General features: G+C 36.9%; 5 protein-coding genes across 6 annotated transcripts; 2 read left to right on the forward strand and 3 right to left on the reverse strand.

The window, feature by feature from the left end:
• Positions 1–1,167: 1,167 nt before the first annotated feature.
• On the forward strand, positions 1,168–3,325 carry b9d2 (B9 domain containing 2). 2 transcript variants are annotated; one of them, XM_043220902.1, is made up of 4 exons: positions 1,168–1,303; positions 1,742–1,836; positions 2,159–2,284; positions 2,371–3,325. In XM_043220902.1, exons 2-4 carry the CDS (start codon positions 1,749–1,751, stop codon positions 2,682–2,684), a joined length of 528 nt encoding a protein of 175 aa, XP_043076837.1. In that variant the 5' UTR covers positions 1,168–1,303; positions 1,742–1,748; the 3' UTR covers positions 2,685–3,325. The 2 variants fall into 2 exon arrangements, with proteins under 2 accessions (XP_043076837.1, XP_043076838.1); XM_043220903.1 differs by having other exon boundaries at positions 1,181–1,324.
• A 967-nt stretch (positions 3,326–4,292) lies between these two features.
• tgfb1b (transforming growth factor, beta 1b) lies at positions 4,293–8,594 on the forward strand. The gene is made up of 8 exons (XM_043222051.1): positions 4,293–4,464; positions 4,551–5,110; positions 6,063–6,332; positions 7,111–7,185; positions 7,261–7,408; positions 7,510–7,660; positions 7,744–7,854; positions 7,944–8,594. The coding sequence occupies exons 2-8, from the start codon at positions 4,771–4,773 to the stop codon at positions 7,989–7,991; spliced, it is 1,143 nt and encodes a 380-aa protein (XP_043077986.1). The 5' UTR covers positions 4,293–4,464; positions 4,551–4,770; the 3' UTR covers positions 7,992–8,594.
• Positions 8,595–9,498: 904 nt separating this feature from the next.
• cbr1l (carbonyl reductase 1-like) lies at positions 9,499–11,825 on the reverse strand. Its single transcript, XM_043222136.1, has 4 exons — positions 11,425–11,825; positions 10,435–10,615; positions 10,234–10,357; positions 9,499–10,141 (listed from the first exon to the last, which is right to left on the reverse strand). Exons 1-4 carry the CDS (start codon positions 11,711–11,713, stop codon positions 9,902–9,904), a joined length of 834 nt encoding a protein of 277 aa, XP_043078071.1. The 5' UTR covers positions 11,714–11,825; the 3' UTR covers positions 9,499–9,901.
• A 1,925-nt stretch (positions 11,826–13,750) lies between these two features.
• On the reverse strand, positions 13,751–14,686 carry LOC122326968 (olfactory receptor 52Z1-like). Its single transcript, XM_043222195.1, has one exon. It carries the CDS (start codon positions 14,684–14,686, stop codon positions 13,751–13,753), a length of 936 nt encoding a protein of 311 aa, XP_043078130.1.
• Positions 14,687–16,364: 1,678 nt separating this feature from the next.
• LOC122326969 (olfactory receptor 52Z1-like) lies at positions 16,365–17,309 on the reverse strand. Its single transcript, XM_043222196.1, has one exon. It carries the CDS (start codon positions 17,307–17,309, stop codon positions 16,365–16,367), a length of 945 nt encoding a protein of 314 aa, XP_043078131.1.
• Positions 17,310–18,858: the final 1,549 nt, after the last annotated feature.

The following is an 18,858-nucleotide window of genomic DNA, read 5'->3' on the forward strand; positions in this document are numbered from 1 at the left end:
AATGCACAAAATGAACGATATTTTCACACCTTTTGAGGGTTTTTCCAACACCTTTAATTTTGACTGATCTATTACCTAGTTCAGCAAATTGTGAAAAACTTTGCAGTTGGCATAATTAGTGGAAATGACATCACAGCTGGGAAACAAATTACTGTCTTTTAAATCGTTTGTACAATGTTTTGGATAGATTTGGAAAATATTTAGGCATGAAAGTTTATTTTTCGGAAAAAAATTACACACTAAATGTGATCTCCGTTGTTAATCTTTGTTTGATTATGGGAAAATACCACATACATAAACAGAAATGGTCTAAAAAATATTGTATAATCCAATCTTTTGTCATTTCAGATTGTTTCATACCTTTTATTTTATTTATTTATTTTTCTTTTATTGCTTCTATTTTATTTTTGTATCAACATGTTGTATAAATATTGTAATGTATGTTAAATATTTTGCTGTACAATGTATTGGAATACGTTATGTTTTATGTTCATTGGAATATGTAAAAAAAAGAAGTAATTTTACACGTAAAAAAAAAAGTTTAAAGGTGCAAATCTCTTGCAGCTCTATACTATAAAAGTTACAGTACAAACATGATGCCCACTTCCATATAAGGACATGCATATAGATATATAGCTAATTAAGTTAATATAAGCATAATGGTTTGTTGTCTAAGATCTTTGTACACCTCTGATAATATAGTTGCACGTTGCCTCCTCCTAAATATTACACACTGCACCTTTAAGGCAAACCTGCTGAAAACAAAACAAAACAAACATAAAACCCCCAGCTAGAAACCTGTCAACCAACTTAAACTATTGTTTGACTGGTCTTAGCTGGTTTGAGATGGTCAGCAGGCTGATTTCAGAGGGGTTTTGGCCACTTCCCGGCTGGCCAGGCTGGTTTTAGCTAGTCAAGCTGCGAGACCAGCTGAAACGACCAGCTAAAACCAGCCTGACCAACCTAGTAAGGCTGGGAGACCAGAAACCAGCTACTTCCAGCTTAAACCAGCTAAGACCAGTTTTAGCGTTTTTTTTTTCAACATTGAAAGTGCAATGGCAACGCTACAGCGCTTCTTCCTCTTTGCTTGCAATGCAACACAAGCACTGGCCGCTAGATGGCAGCTACAAATCTTGCCAAACTAAAAATATCCATGAACGCAGAGCACGAGGAAGTAAGTTGCTAAGGAAGTGATCCTTGACTACAGGAAGGCGCTGTAAACAAGGACCAGATCTGCTGGATTAGCGTTATCGGCTCGTTTTTACCAGCATTGCCGATCAATGAATCGATCGCGGTGATTGTGGTATGCGGGTGCATTGTAATTGTACGGCTTTCTTAATGGAGTTGTGAGACAAGTACAGATGGGTCGCTAATTAGCTACAGTGTGCTAGTTTTAATTTGATTTAGTTACCAGGTATCTGTAAGACTTAACTGACGCCCAAGGTCGTGTTAACGCATCTAAAGAACCTGTAACGAATTTTAAAGTGTATTTATTGTCGAGAAGTATGACGCTTTTGAATAATGTCAATGCTAAAACTGATACAGTATGAATTACCAATCACAAACATGTAGACGGAAATGGTTAATATATGTTGGAGCAAAAAAGAGCGATTTGTCAGAAAATGCATGAATCAAAAAAAATAAATAAAAAGAATAGTGATATATGCTAATGCAGTGTATGAATGTGTAGATGTGTATGTATGTAAATGTGATAAGTAACATACTATATAATGATTTTCAGGACTCTTATGGCAGAATTGCACATAATTGGACAGATCATCGGGGCCACCGGATTCCCACAGAACAGCCTCTTCTGCAAATGGGGTGTACATGCAGGTATTTACAGACCCCTGAAGTGATGCTGTGATTATGTTAAAAAAATCTAAATTGGAAGTAGAGCAAAATTTTTGTATGCACAATCATTGTGTTTTAAGAATTTTGTGTCCTCCCCCCAAATAAAAAAAAAAAAAAGTTTTATTTGTGAGAGGAAACATGAAAAATCCTCCCATCTCCATATTCACTTAGGCGTTTTGTACAGTGGTGACCAAAAAACATTTACATTTTAATGGTGTAAAGACTTTTTAATGTTTTTTAATGTTTATTTGACATCTCAAAGTTTGCTTTGAGTGCTGAAACCTTCAAATTCTCTGCTATCCAGGTGGAGCATGGAGACTTCTTTCTGGTCTGAAGGAAGGCCAGACTCAGGTGGACATGCCTCAGATAGGGGACATGGCATACTGGAGTCACCCCATTGATTTGCACTACACTACAAAAGGCCTACAAGGTATTGATCTTGTATTTTAGCGTCGCAGCAGAAGTTTGCAATCACTTAAGCACGACTTAACATATAGATGTATTTTCTACTTGTAGGATGGCCTAAGCTTCATCTCCAGGTGTGGAGTCAGGACTCTTTTGGCCGATGCCAGCTGTATGGTTATGGTTATATCCACGTGCCATCAAGCCCAGGACAGCATCGTCTGCAGTGCGTGACATGGCGTCCGCTGGGATCGTGGCAGGATCAACTCTCTGAGATGTTTGTCGGAGGAGGACCGCAGCTGCGCTCGCCAGATCTCATCTACAGCGGCGCAGACCGATACAGACTCCACACAGTTGGCATGGGCACAGTTGAACTAGAGCTGTGCGTTATTCTGCGCCACTTTGACAGATATGGTGTGGAGAGCTGAGAACAGACTGCAGGTTGTCATACATTTCAGATCTATGATATATGGAGAGGAAAAGAAGGTCAAATATTTTGTTATATTGGGCCGGAGGTAGTGTAAGGAGGTGTGTGATAGGACTGATAACGTGTATTTGTGCTTTGGATCTCAAACAATACTTTTTGTATTTGCTTTTGTACACTTTTTGTATACTTTGTATGTTTTATAGATTTCTATTTTGTTCTGATGCAATTAAATTTAGCAGTGTTCAAAAATGAAACATTTCGAACTCATACGAGAAACTCTGACGCAGCTGAGTTCAGCTCAGCACATGGTTTCAGTTTTTTCTCAACATAGACACAGCTTTGTGTAACTTTTTTTTGTAGCAGGCTCTGTTTTATGTAGATAGCTCTTTGGCACATTTTGCTCATTTCCTGTTTCGACTTTCAAACAAAAAACAAAAAGGCAAGTAAGATTAAAGCAAATTTTTGCCATCAGCAAAAGTATATTTAAAATACAAAAATACAACTCAATTATATATATGTATATGTATATGTATATGTATATATAAAACAAACAAAGTGTATTGACTGTTCTAAAGGGGTGAAATCTTTAAAATTGTTTCAGAAATGTTGTTTTGAAAGGGCGTTAAACAGCATTTTAACGCACTGGCTTGCATCCTGCTTGTATTGAGGTTCATCAGTTCCTTTCTTGATTTCAGTTTCTTTTTATAGAAGGGTGGGGTGTTTAAGTTGATGAGTGTGTAGCTATAGTTGTCATAATTTTTGGTACCTCTGCTAAGTTGCTGTTTAAAACTATGCTTTCTTCTAAGAGTTGAAAGTAGGATACCTCCTTTGGGAATTGAGTCTGTAAACTGTAAACTGAAGATGCGGAAGATATTCTAACAGATAAACTGCAGCCCTAGCATAATTTTAGAGTTGTGCCATTTAAGTGTTACCTTAATATACCCTACTTATCTCACTCATGTCTTGCTCATTAAAATTTTTTACATACAAAATATATTTTCAAAATGATGCGTGCTTACACACGAGATAGCAGTGTCCCACTTGCGACAAAGTTCAGCACAGCAGAAAAAATTTTCATGTCATAGAAGGTAAAGTCCCAGAGAACACCCACCTATTACATTACTGTCATGCATAACACTGCAGTTATCAAACTTAATTGTTCTAATTCTTTGAAAATGAAAAATCGCACACTACAACTATAACAAGAATGACGCAGAAGGACAATATCATTGCAATCACTTTTTTTTTCTAGCTGATTAGCAATAAGAACTTTGATTATCATTTAAAAGCTTGGGGATTTAAAGTAACAGACAACAGAACTGTAGTGTATGGCTATAATAAATAAATTATCATTATAATGATTTAATTATTTCAAATTCTTGGTGTGAACAGGCCTGAAGAAGGCTTTAATGTAACATTTTAAATAATGAATCCTTTAATTAGGGAGATTGAATTATTCTTGTAACCAGCTAACTCCAGGCATGTGAATACCATCATGAGTTAAACCAAACGCTTTGCCTTACATATTGTCCACAGTTTGGGTTAAATCTACAGGGGAAACTACTGTGCTGCAAAGGAAGTGTTGTGTCATTTGGTTAAACTGTGCTGCTTCCTTTTCCTCTTTTGTCATTCCTTGAGTTGAGAGCAAACTAAGTGTCTTCAGAACAAGGGTACGGGACACGAAAGAAACAAAACCTGCTACTTTGAACCTCAAATACTTGTATTTATTTGTTCCTGTTGAGCGAGACCCGAGGAAGCGTTGAGGTTATCGAATGGAAATGGTACTCTAAATGCTTACAAGGACATTTGTCGTGTTCTTTCGATGGACCTCTGACTTAATCGGTGAGTGTTGTTTGTTTTATTTCAGATCCATTGAGTCTGTTGTGCCAGTATGGACATCACTGTCTCAGTGATGTTTGGGTTCTGATTCAGGCCGTTGAATTCGAGGTAAAGAAGACATCGCCAGCTTGCGTTGTAGCAATGCTAAAGTGACGCCAGCGTTGTATCTAGAAGTGCTCAAGACCTTTAAGTTCTGTAACCATCTAGTGCCACATTCAAAGAATCAACCAATTCCAGCGAAGCTGACCATGAGGGCGAAGAGTTTATTGGCATTGCAATGCCTGTTGGGACTTGTGCACTATAGCTTAGCGTTGTCAACGTGCAGTTCTTTAGACCTGGAACTAATAAAGAGAAAACGCATCGAAGCCATTCGGGGACAGATTCTCAGCAAGCTACGACTGTCGAAGGAACCAGAAGTAGATGAGGTAGAGGAGATAGACAAGATCCCAGCAGAGCTCGTCTCGGTGTACAACAGCACTGTGGAGCTAAATGAGGAGCTGGCAGTGACTCCTGTACACCAGCCTGTAGATGATCTTACGGAGGAGGAATACTACGCTAAAGAGGTTCATAAGTTCACCATGAATCCAAGTGAGTGGGTCTTTTCTTTCTCTATTGTCCAGCCCATCGATTGTTGAATGACTACAGCGCTTTACTTTGTGTTATGGCTATGTATGCCATGTGCCCGATGATTTCCTCAGAGAATTCAGGGTGTGTGCAAATTATCTGACCACAAACAGGAAGGAAGGCTGGTAAGTGAATGCTAATGAAGTTACTCAGATCCTGGATTTAGAGTTCCTCGGTAAACTACAGTATCGCTTGACTCCAAACATCTGTGTATCTATTATTGCCTCCTAAAACCTTATTTGGCTGAAAATGACAACAGTGGTTTAGGGAGGTTTTGCTGTTTGGCGTCTGAAACGAACGTGCAAAAACCACCGACAATGACAGCCACACATTTTTAGGTTTCCCATGCCTGCTGCAAAACATTACGATTTAAACACACACTTACACACACACACACGTAAATATATATATATATATATATATATATATATATATATATATATATATATATATATATATATATATAAACAATACCACGTTTTACAACGTTGATAATAATAGGAACTGTTTCTTGAGCATCAAGTCAGCATATTAAAATGATTTCTGAATGTTATTTTGAATTGTAGTAATATTTTACGATAATGGTTTAGTGTAGTTTTGAACATAAGTCAGTTACATACGTTTGTTTACATGCATCTGATTCATTGCAGTCATCATTGCAGTTTTATCTTTACATACAGTATCATTGTGCAAAGCGTTAACCTGCAGTATGACTATATCACAGGCACCTAATTACAGAACCTTGTTCTCGTGGTTCTCATAATACAGAGATGTTCCCTCACAGCTCATACGAACACAGATAGTTCATTGTTCCTTTTCTGTGCTCTATTAAAACAGTGTCTTGTAAAGTTTAAAAGGACATCAAAGGCATATTTCGACGTATTTCAAACATTTTTGCTTTCTATCTCATCACCAGTGGAGGAAAACCCGGACAAGTTCTTATGGTTCAACATCACAGATGTTAACCACAAACTGGGTTTAAACCGCACAATCTCCCAAGTGGAGCTCCGTCTGCAAATCAGTCACACTTCAATGGCTCCTGATTCAGAGGAGAGACTGGAGCTGTATCAGGTCACCGCGAACAAATCACGCTACCTGGAATCACATTTCGTTTCTACACAAATGACTGGCAAGTGGCTGTCATTTGATGTCACACAGACCTTGAAGGACTGGCTTAAGAGGAATGGTGAGAAACGTGACCTTGTGTGATTTTTGTGAGGAAGTGTCTAATGTGTCGACGGCATAAGGATTCAGATCTTTCATCTTAATCTACGGAAATTACTGCAGTAAAAATATTTTCAATTTTGTAATTAGAATGTAGCTGTGTCCCACATTTTGCGTGCAACCTGAATGACTGTCCCCAAAAAAAGTAATTATGAAACACATTTAGAAACACAATTATTTATTGATATTATATCTACAAAAATATAAATACAGACCAGTGTTGTTATTGTTGTACTAAAACTTGCATTTAAAATTGTTTTAATAATTAAAATACTAGCTAAACTACAAAAAAATATAACCATAAATATAAAAAAAAAATAAAAAGACTGAACAAATGATTAATTAAAACAAAAATATAAATAGCTAATTTAAAATGTCAGTAAATGGTACACAAATATATTAATATAAAAATATAAACACTAAAAATAACTTTTTACCATTTCCTAGTCTATTTCCTTTAGTAGTCTATTTTGCATTTTCATTTTTATCTTGTGAATTTTCATTCAAAAGAAAATGTTATTTTTAATGTTTGTATGCTAGAAGATAACAAACTCACAAATCAAGGATTTAGGCTAAGGCCTTAAAACTATTCTAACAGGGTTTAAAAAGCATAAATATAAATAAAATAAATAAGTTAATTAATAAAACACACACACAAAGAAGTGTTCAAAAGAAGTGTTTATTACGTATATGCATTATTTGCATCATGAATAAAACTTTCTCCAAAATTTGACTCATAGAGGCAGTGCAAGGATTTCAACTGAAGTTGGCTGATAATTGTGAGCCTCAGAAGCAATTTCCATTTAGAATAAAAGGTTTGTGAATTACAATAAAATCCTCTATGTCTTGATGTCGATAGGACAAGCTAATATTGCTCTTTGTGTCTGCAGGTTTGTTTCGTACAAGAGGTGATACAAAAATCATAGCAAATAATATGCCAAGGCCTCACATCTTGGTAATGTCACTTCATCTTGATGGCCACAGCTCGCCAAAATCTCGCAGAAAACGTCAAACGGAAACAGATGGAGTTTGTACCGAGTTAGTCTTTTATGAGTCAACATAAAATAAAATTGACATACTTTACTATATTATTACTGTATCAAATGCCTCACTGTGTGCCATCTTCATGTTAAATACAGCAAGTCCGAGGGCTGCTGTGTGCGGAGCCTGTACATTAACTTCCGCACAGACCTGGGCTGGAAGTGGATACATGAACCTTCTGGTTATTATGCCAACTATTGCACTGGGTCTTGCTCTTACGTCTGGACTTCAGAAAATAAGTACTCGCAGGTAGAAATCAGGACTGGAATCTTTGACAACCGGTCTGTTTTGAATATATGGCCCTGAAATAGTCTGGTTTTCTTTACCTGCAGGTTCTTGCGCTGTATAGGCATCACAATCCCGGTGCGTCTGCTCAGCCTTGCTGTGTACCGCAGGTTCTAGACCCACTGCCCATCCTTTACTATGTGGGCCGCCAACACAAGGTCAGAATTAAATTCACTGATGTTTTTAATATCACTTTCATCAGTGGTCAACAGAAATGTCCTCTAAATAATGCTAAAACTTTCCGCAGGTAGAACAGCTCTCAAATATGATTGTGAAGACCTGCAAGTGTTGCTAAAAGCTCTGCTTGGTCCTGATGAGCAAAAACAAGAGAAGAACGTCTTGAGGCAATTTTAACCCAGTACTTCTTGAGGGGAACTATTTTATTCCTTTTTTTTTTGGTCAACCTGTCCTTTTCATGTTACTTGACTCCACTGTACCACACTCGGATGCACTGGTTGTTTTATACTGTTGTACATTTGTGTTGTGAATAACACTCTTCAACTGCTGTACATTTAGTCATAAAAGTGGTCATATTCATTGTTTGACATAAAGGTGCCCAAAGTGTTTACTACCAATTATCAGAAAATCAAATTGCGACTTAAAACGTTCATTGCAGTTCATGTGTAGATCATTCCGTCTCTTTCATCAGAAACTACTGAAAATGCATATAAAAACCATTGGACATATGTTTACTGTACATAATGTATTAAGTGTAATATTACAATTGTACTTCTAGGTCACCGAGCATTGTTTACTTATTTTTAAATACATCCTCATTTGTTACAGGTGTTCAGGAAAGACAATTTCCTGCCAGCTATTTTGTTGTGGCTTCAGAGCTAGCAAGGCTTCTTCTTGTTTGTTTTTATAAAGGATGTGAATTAAAAGTTTATACACTGCATTCCATGCGATCTCTTTTACTCTATTTAACATAATTAGTGCCAGTTAATTCTTATCAATTATGTTTATGCAGCCATTTGTTGTTATACATACTGTATATATTTTTGGCCTCAAAAACTATACAGCCATTGCTATTTAGAGTAGACTACCAACGCAGGAGACACAATATCCAACAAAAGAGGTGAAGCGTTTGAGGATAGTCTTTAGTTTTTTTTTTTAATGCTATCCTGACATCTAGTGGAACAACTGAGATGATGCTATTTTAGCTTTGTTAGCACTTTCCACAAAAACAAAGGGACATCAATACTTGATTTCTAGAGTGATTAGATGCGTGCTAAAAAAGATATTCTGACATTCAGATATTTTAAAATTTGTATTTTTCCAATAACTATTATACCTTCAAGGAATGGTGTTTTAGGGCTTTCCAGATCTTCTTTTAATTATTTATCCTAACATCTCTGGCGCCCTCTACTGGAAACACATGTACCATACACTCTATCTAAAACAAAATAGAAACATTTTGTTGATTTTTTTTTTCAATTCATCAGTTTCATCGACTTCAGTAGTGTTATATTGTGAGCATGATCCAAACAAGATAGGTGTGGATTTTATTACCAGAACTGATCAGTGTTTTACCACATACACCAAACTTTTATCTACCAGTTAGCAATTGTCCAATTACATTATATAAAAAAATACAATTACATTATCTACACTGATAACTGCTTTTTGTTTTTTTTTTTTGTTTTTTTTTTTTAGATACTATTGTTTTTTTTAAAAGCTGGATTGTTTTACAGACTGCAGGGCACACAAGCCAGTATTCTATAATACAGTAACTATTTCTCTATCTAATGCTTTTCTCCAGAAATAACCTTTGAGCATGAACAACACGAAGTCAGTCAAGCTTACCGCAAATCATTTTTATTGGTTAGTTTAAGATCACAAGCTCACAAATGTTTGTCTACTAAATATATGCTTCGCAAAATAGGAATGTATACAGAGGTGTAGGTTTTCTCAATGGTAAGTTTTGTGAAAATCTGCCAAAATCTGTTTGTCTTAGATAAACAAAATGACCATAGACACTGAACAGATACAGAAAATAAGATATGGTCAGCTTATATCTCATCTATAAATCACAGAATTACCTTTAAGAAAACTGTAGCAAGTTAGAGCTTTTTTTACAATGTATTTTAATGTGGCAGAAGTTAACATTAACAGTATTCTTTTCATGTCGGCATATTTTGGATCAGATGTAATCGTGAAATTCTTTGCAGATGGAATGAACCGATGACGCCTGCCCTCTTCACCCTACCATTCCTGTACAGTCTTGTCCCACACTAGCTGTCCGTGTGGCTCTTTGGCTCCTTCAGGAAGCATTGCCAGATAAACAGGAGTTTCTGCCCCTTCCTCTGGACTCTTGCTAGCATTTGATCCGGCCATGTCTGTCCGCACCCATCCCGGACAGCAAGCATTCAGAAGGATACCGTCACCCGGCCTCGTCTCGGTAAGAACCCGAGCCTGGATTCTCGATAGCACAGTCACACCGATCTAAAACAGAAATACATGCTTAGTCTGGGCCTGCTTATTGCTAAAATACACCGCCAGACTCCTCATTTCGGGAAAAAAAGGATGTTCGTTACCTTGGTGGTACCATATGCAGTGTTCGGCCAGCCCTGGGCCGTATGATCCCCTGCTTGTGCGGCCTGAACAAACTCTCCCATCAGCAGGCACAACTCCTCCTCAGACAAATCTTTATTTCGGAATCTGTCCAAAGGTAAATATAATAATAAATATTCTACACGTTATGTAATTTAACTTGCTCTAAAAACTGGTCGACGCACTTTGCCTGCAGTTCAGCACTGCACTGGTCAAGGGATTTCTTGCTAACAAAGCTGGACACGTTGACCACACGAGCTTTGGGTCGAAGTATCGGCAGAAGAGCATGGCACACCCACAGCGTTCCCCAAAAGTTTGTGCGCATGGTCACCTCAGCCTGTTCTCCAAACGGCTCCGTTGCCGAATCTAGAAAAAGAGGAGCGTTTCAATTGGCTGTAATACAAAATGTGCAATAATAAAATAAATTAAAAGCAAATTTTATTAAGTCAAATGCTATCCTTCCTCCAGAAGATATAGTCCCCAAGTCTTTCACACAAAATATTAAATCCTTTAAACTCGCAAGAGACCTGAGTGCAACAGTAAACATCGACTAACATAGTTACATGGAAACATTTTTGAAAAGGGGAATGAAAAAAGTTCTACGTGAACGGCCTTTGACATAGCAGAACGATTTTCAGCACAGATGGCTGCATATAAATAGAATACAAAAATAAACATATTCTTACATACAATTCATAAATCGTTATCTTTACGCTAGAAGATAATCCATAGGAGTCATTCACTCCTAATGTATTTCTATGTTGCAGGGCAGTAAAATGAGAAAAAAAGTAAGGTCTATGGATGTTTTTTTTTATTTTTATTTTTTAACTTTTTTAAATCTCAATTCCCCCTAAGGAACATTAACTATAAAAAAAAAACAAAACATGGTTAGTAGTTAAAGCATGTTAACTACAGTCTATCCGATGTTTTGCCACACTAACATTACTTTACTGAATCTTAACCGAATCTGCTTTGGCTGTGGTAATCAATGGTAATCAATACCCCAACAAACCATGTTTACCAAACTTTTACTACAGTAAAATAAAACAACACGATATTTTACTGTAATATGTTAAATTAACCTACACCTATTATATTTAGAACGCTTTAATTGTCGAATGTGTTAACTGTTCTTTGAAATGCTTTCGGTGAAAAACAAGTCATTCAAAACTAACGTTTGAAGGCCATTCCCGCGTTGTTAATAAGAACGTCCAGGCCGCCGTACTTTTCCTGCAGAAACTTTTTCAGCTTCAGAGAGCTTCCTTGGTCACATATGTCAAGTTGGTGGAAGATCACGTTATTGCATCCCTCAGATTTCAGTCCAGCAACCGCATCTTGTCCGAGTTTCTCGTTCCGTGCAGTAAGGAGAATATCCCCATTAAAACCCGCTTTGCACAGTCCTTTAACAATCGCGAGTCCGATGCCTTTATTTGCGCCTGTCACTACAGCTACTCTTTTAGACATCGTGGGTTTCTATAGTCCGCCGGTAGGTCACGAAATAAAAGAGTATGTTGTTGAGCTTCGAAATAGTTTCTGAAACTTTCCGCTTTCGCCCAGAGGGCTCCTCCTCCTCCAAACCGGACAGTAACAAAAGAAAGTGCAAGTCATGCTTACTGTTAAGAACGTGCCGATAAACCTTACTGATCCTTTATCGCCCTCAGGCAATTAAAAATAATAAATCTACGCTGTATTAAATGTTATAAACTATTATAGTTATCAGCGGATTGATAACGGTAGACGCTTAACCGAGAAACACAAATACCTAAGTAAGCCATGGCATAGCCTGTATTACAATGAAAGACAAAAATGTCGTTTGTTTTTGTGTGTGTATATATATATATATATATATATATATAAACCTATATATATATAAACCTATATATATATATATATATATATATATATATATATATATATATATATATATATATATATATAAACCAAAACAAAAACATATAAACAAAAAACGTTTTAGATATAAAACTATGAACTTTCTTTTACAAGAACACAGTTTTAGTCTTTCCCCTTACAATGATGTTTAATAAAATGTGTTACCTGCTGTGTATCTGTACTGAGTTTTGAAATGTACTAAAATTTTCTGAATGAGAAATGTGCTACTAGTGTTATTTTTCACCAGTTTAGAATAGGTGCAAAGCAAATGTAATGTCACAAAACAATACCAACTTAAGAGGTTCTGCCTTTTTAGTGACAAAAGTATGGGTCAAGAGGGCATGCCATGTAGAGAAAGCAATTCAAACCTGTCGTGTTTATTTTTATTTGCTGCCATCTGCTGTTGAAAAATATGGTCAAATTTTTCCACATCAGTGTACATGGAGGCTTGCAGGTGGTGCTGTACAAGAATGTGTGTGTGTGTGTGTGTGTGTGTGTGTAATTGTGGTAAACCATTGAAAAAACATATCCATATCCATAACAGCTCATTTACATTTTCTATAAATGTATATTAAACAACCACTACAAACTAACTGTGAATAAGTAATTAAATAAATAAACACCACATCTTTCCCGATTTAACTTTGGAATGTGTATTTGCTAACTTGAACTGCCTATCAAAATGCTCTAATATTAGGCTGAAACGAGTAATCTGTCAATAATCAATAATTATCATTTTGAATTTGAAATCCTTTTAAAAGTACTTTTTACATTTATGCCTACAGAGTAGGCCTATCATGTGTGTTGATGTTGAAACCAACCCAAATCAGTGATCCCTTTCTTTTCTTCTACATTTCTCAGTAAAGAGATTCTCAAATATTAACGTCTCTTAAATACGTTTTTACCCAATCCGGTACAGTTTATGTCTAAAAATCTAAAAACGTGTGTCTAATGTATTATTAAATATTTTTCTGTAGAGGTTTGGAAAGTTGTGCTGGTAGAGAAACAGGCCTGTCTGAGAAGTTCTGTCTATCCCAGTTTTATACAGTGTGACCACTTTAGCCATTTTCATTTTGTTTGGAAATTTACCAGTATGAAATTATAAATTACAATTCCCCTCAATGACCTTGCCATTACAATCAGTACATATTTTATTTTTACACTTATTTACAATATTCATAATTTATTTTTCTTCCAACATTGAGTTGGGATTTATTTCAATTCAATTCATTTATATTTTATAGGTATATTATTTGACACTACTTTGCTTTATAAATTCTCTGTAGGGTGTATTCTTCTTTTTACATGCATTTAGTAAACCCTTTATGATCCATGGTCAATCTATATATAATTCAACAGTTTTTTTCTCCTTGTATTCTACTCCCCAATCCCGTGTTAATAAACCACTCTTAAATGCATTCATAAATTTCTCTGTCCTCAATCATCTGTAATCTTGTTTTACATCTAACTGTTTTCTCTTATAGTTGTTGTCATAACCTGTAGAAACGGGTAGATGATCACAAATATTAAGAGTGTCAGCTGTTTATTGACACATGAAAATACATGAAAACTTGGACATTATTTTTTCACCTATACAAAATAACAAAGACCCTACTTTAAAGGTAGTATCTTATTCCTTGAACCACAAAGTCGAAATATATTGATTCTCAGAGCATGAACACTCATCCCATAGATAGCCGGATTCAGAATGGGAGGAAATATTAAGAAATAAAGTGACATGAATATTTGCGTTTCAAAGGGAAGATAACTTGTGTCAAAGCGACTTTGCACAATCTCAAAAAAACATCCCACACTATAGTTCAGAATCGCGAATAAGTGTGGAGTACAGGTCTTCAGTGCTTTTATTTTAGACTGTTTAGTGGCAGTAAAGCATATTTTAAGAATATGTCCGTATGAGTAGAAGGTCATTGCTAACTGAGGAAAAGTGTATGCAATAACAGAAAGCAGTCCAATCACACTCACGACATTTGTGTCATCACAGGACAGTTTGACAAGAGAATAGTTGGAGCAGTAAACTCGCCCTATAATGTTTCTACAGATCGTCAAGCGCAGGGTCAGAATAAAAAACAAAGCAAATGCCACTAAAGGATACCCCCATGAGAAAACTATTAGTTTATACACTTTTGTTATGGTCATGATAGCGTGATACTGCAGCGGGTAGCAGATGGCCACATAGCGATCGTAGCACATCACTGACAGAATGGTGAACTCTATGATAGCATAAGTGTGCAGGAAGTAGGTTTGAGCCTTACAACACGCCAAAGATACCTCATGAGAAGGAGACATTAAAGTACCCAGCAAGGGGGGAAGCAAAGCTGTGCTACCATAGATGCCATTCACAGCCAGGTGACATAGAAATATGTGCATAGGTTTATGAAGCGCCTTGTTGCTAATTACGACAAAAATCACAATGGCGTTTGCAAAGAGTACAAACATGTACAACATGAAAAAGATCACGAAATAAAGATATTTAAGATCCTCCATTCCGTAAAAGGCCTCCAGTACAATCATCGATGAGTTTTTCATCTTCTCTTAATTATTCAGCACACTGTAGAAAAAAGGAAACGGTCCATTACATTCTTCACAAATTTTTCGAATCAGTTGTGCCAGTTATAAGATGAGGAGGCTTTCCCTGCACTATCAGAGAAAGAAAATATGTCCATAATTTCAAAACAGCTATCGCAAAGGTTGCAGGTCAGTTGGGTGAAAGGTGAATGAAAAAGCATGGTGCACACAAAAAATACAGAAAGTGAGCATCTTTCTCTCTCTTTATATGTCTGTTACCTGTAACTCTAGAGAATTGCCCGTGTTTTCCGATCACATCGTTATTACATTCAGTTTATGTAAGTAGCCCAATCTCATGTGGATATGTGAAGAAATATAAAAAAAAGCTAATTATGCTCCCTTCGAATTGGTTGCATTTACAAGTAAAAAGATTCTAAAAGTTTGATGTTTTAGTTTAGTAAAACATATTTATGAGCAACTTGTTATATAAAAATATTTTTTTTTACTGTATGTAAACAACCTGTGTTCCAAATTTGAGGCTGATAATACAAAAATGTGTTTTTAGAAAGGTTTTGTTTGGGTGCAGTACCAAAGTTTTCCCGCTGATGCTAGCAAAGCTCTGTTGATTTGTAATTCGCAGTACAGTATAATTTCAGTCTTAAACATTAATGTTACATACACACAAACATACACACAATTTGTTTAGAAAGCACATACAAACAACACATGCATACCAGCATACCCACACGTTTATAGCTGTATGTCCAACTGACTCTACAATACAGCAAAAGAAGAAAACAGGAAAAAAAAGTATTGCCTTTATGGGTCAAACCTGAGAAAATGGCACCATCTACATATAAATCAAAGGCAATTAACAAATAATGCATCCTTTTATAGTTAAATGGCCTTAGTTTAATGGGTTTCAACAGAGACAAAGACAGAAAAAGAGAAATAAATGTCCATAAGGACACATCAGGTTTAAGTATATAAATTAGAGGTAAAATATGTGCTTAATACAGATTAGAGTTGGCTGGCATAAACCATAGCAATAATATTAGAATTTAAATATAGTCTGCCTAACTACCTAATGAAAGTACACACCATAAACAAAACAACACAATATATTTTATAAACAGAAAAACCCTAATTTAAAAAAATAAGGCCTATAACAGTATAAAATATTTATTTATAACATGTTCATTAAGAAAATGTTTTCGAATGGCCATCATGTTTAGTTGTAAAATATAAGTTACAGACAATAACAATGATATGATAAAAAAGGCATTTGCTCAATGGTTATGATAAACACTATAATGTGTGACACAAATTGTGTTCTAGGCCTGAATTGTGATTGTTTTGGAGGCCTTTGTCACGATGATGCAGTAGAGAGTAGTACATGGTCTTACATTAGGTAAGTATATTTCTCCTTTAATTACTTTATACATTGCTTACAAATTATATACATTCCATCCATTTTTATTGAACACAAGATGACAAGTAATTGATTTCGAAAAGCATGATGGGGTTCTTTCAGGTCTTTGGATGTCAAATTTCTACATGGAATTAGCATTTTCAGTTAAATTTAAAGACACTAAATAAAAGTAAACATTATTGTGTTTTTACTTCACACATTAGACTTTAGTTGCTTGCTTATTTATTCTGAGAACAGTATTATATTGTTTTGCACACTCTAAAAATCTTACTTTAAAGGCAACATTCTATTTTTAGATGCAAACAATCTAAAAATATTGTCTCTTAATGTTTTAACACTCATCCCATAGATTGCTGGATTCAGAATAGGAGGAAATATCAAGAAATAAAGTGACATAAATATTTGCGTTTCAAAGGGAAGATAACTTGTGTCAAAGCGACTTTGTAAAATCTCAAAAAAACATCCCACACTATAGTTCAGAATCGCGAATAAGTGTGGAGTACAGGTCTTCAGTGCTTTTATTTTAGACTGTTTAGTGGCAGTAAAGCATATTTTAAGAATATGTCCGTATGAGTAGAAGGTCATTGCTAACTGAGGAAAAGTGTAGACAACAACAAAAAACAGTCCCACTATGCTCTCAATATATGTGTTCTCACAAGACATTTTGACCAGATAAAAGTTGAGGCAGTAAATCCTCGCCAGGCGGTTTTGACAGATTGTCAAGCGCAGGGTCAGAATAAAAAACAAAGCAAATACCACTAAAGGATACCCCCATGAGAAAACTATTAGTTTATACACTTTTGTTATGGTCATGATAGCGTGATACTGCAGCGGGTAGCAGATGGCCACATAGCGATCGTAGCACATCACTGACAGAATGGTGAACTCTATGATAGCATAAGTGTGCAGGAAGTAGGTTTGAGCCTTACAACACGCCAAAGATACCTCATGAGAAGGAGACAATAAAGTACCCAGCAAGGGGGGAAGCAAAGCTGTGCTACCATAGATGCCATTCACAGCCAAGTTACACAAAAAGTAATTCATAGGATTATGAAGCACTTTGTTGATAATTATGACAAAAATCACAATGGTGTTTGCAAAGAGTACAAACATATATAACACGAGAAAGATCACAAAATATAGGTATTTGAAGTCCTCCATTCTGTAAAAAGCTTCCAATATAATTGATGACACAATGGATGAGTTTTTCATCTTAAAATGTTCAAAAGACTATAAAAACAAAATTGGTATGTCAGATATTCTCCTTGTTTTATATTAAAATACGCCTTTCTTCAGGATTTATTCTACATTGGTGCTGGCAGCGTTCCAATCCATCTATATAGCGAAGATATCTGCAAAGAATGATCCAGATTCAAATCAAATGAATAACAGATGGATGATACAAAATGACTCTTACTTTACAGTGCACTTATGCTGTTTATATAGAGTATTGAGTATAACCTTGGTCGGTAATCTAGGGATTTCAGATCACATGATCACTTGAAAAAAAACCCTGCATATGTAGTTTTCCATTGAGTAACATATTTGATACATTAAAATCACCCATCTGAGTATTAATGTGTGAAATAAAGTTATGGAATTTTCTTTGCACACTGATGTTACCTAAAGGTTCAGTGCTCATGTGATATGTGAAAAAAATGCAATTTGGTGCAGATGCTGAAATTTATATGGCCAAAAAGTAATAAAATCAATGAGATCCTTATAACATTATTGCACAGTTGTCACACGTGGACTCTTTTGTTGTTGTTTTGTCCTGTGCCATGTGTTCAGTGTGATCTACATTCAGTTAATTGTCTAATTTGTCGTCATCTGTGTCGTGTTAGTTTAGTCAATTCCTGTGTATATTTTTTCCAGTTTACTTCTGTTTTATCATGGGTTCTCGTCTTTAATGCATGTGGTTTTGTGTCTTGCCAGCCTGCCATAGTCTAGCCTACCATCTCACTGCGTCGCGGAGCCACAGCCTGAGCCCACCGATGACGCAGGAGCCATCGCCGCAAGAGAGCGACAGAGCAGTGGAGTGCCACCGGACCCGAGCCGACTGCGTCAGACCAGGTGCGTGAGCGGCTACAGAGCACGCTACGGTGGAGAAAACCGAATGCAACGAGAGCGCGGAGTGGAGCACCGCCCACTGCACCACGGCTGAGGATGAGCTGATTATCTATCTGGGGCTTCTGGATCTACAGGAAGAGCTGGATGATGTAGACCTGGAATTAGACCCGGCACTTCCCCTGTATCCTGAGTCCAGATGTCTGACTCCAGTGCCTTATCATCCGGCCTCTGAGTCCTGGACTCCACTTCTGCCCGTAAACCCATCGGTTCCCCTCTAGGCTCCTAGCTCCCTCCTCTCCACAGTGGCCCATCAGTCCACCAGCTCCATCGTCCCTTCGTCTGCCTTGGTCTGTTGTCGACCATCCATCGCCTCGGGATTCCTCTCCTCCGGCTTAGCCTCGTCCCTCCATCCCTCCGGCTCTGTCAGGCTCCTCCATCCCTCCGGCTCCACCTCAGTCCTCTGTTGCTCTGGCTTTGCTGCGTCATTCTCGTCCCCCATCTCCGCATCAATGGCCGAAGCCAGCGACGTTGCCTAGGTCCTCCAGCGCCTTGGTGTCACCCTGGCTCTTCGGCTCTTCGCCTCTGCCTCAGTCTCCTCCATCACCTGCTCCGCTGCCATCGGTCGGCCCCATGGAGTCGACTGCCATTCCTCCTCCATGGCTTCTGCAAAGCGGGATCGATGAGAATCAGG

The sequence above is a fragment of the Puntigrus tetrazona genome, chromosome 21 (assembly GCF_018831695.1).
Source record: "Puntigrus tetrazona isolate hp1 chromosome 21, ASM1883169v1, whole genome shotgun sequence".
Lineage (NCBI taxonomy): Eukaryota > Metazoa > Chordata > Actinopteri > Cypriniformes > Cyprinidae > Puntigrus > Puntigrus tetrazona.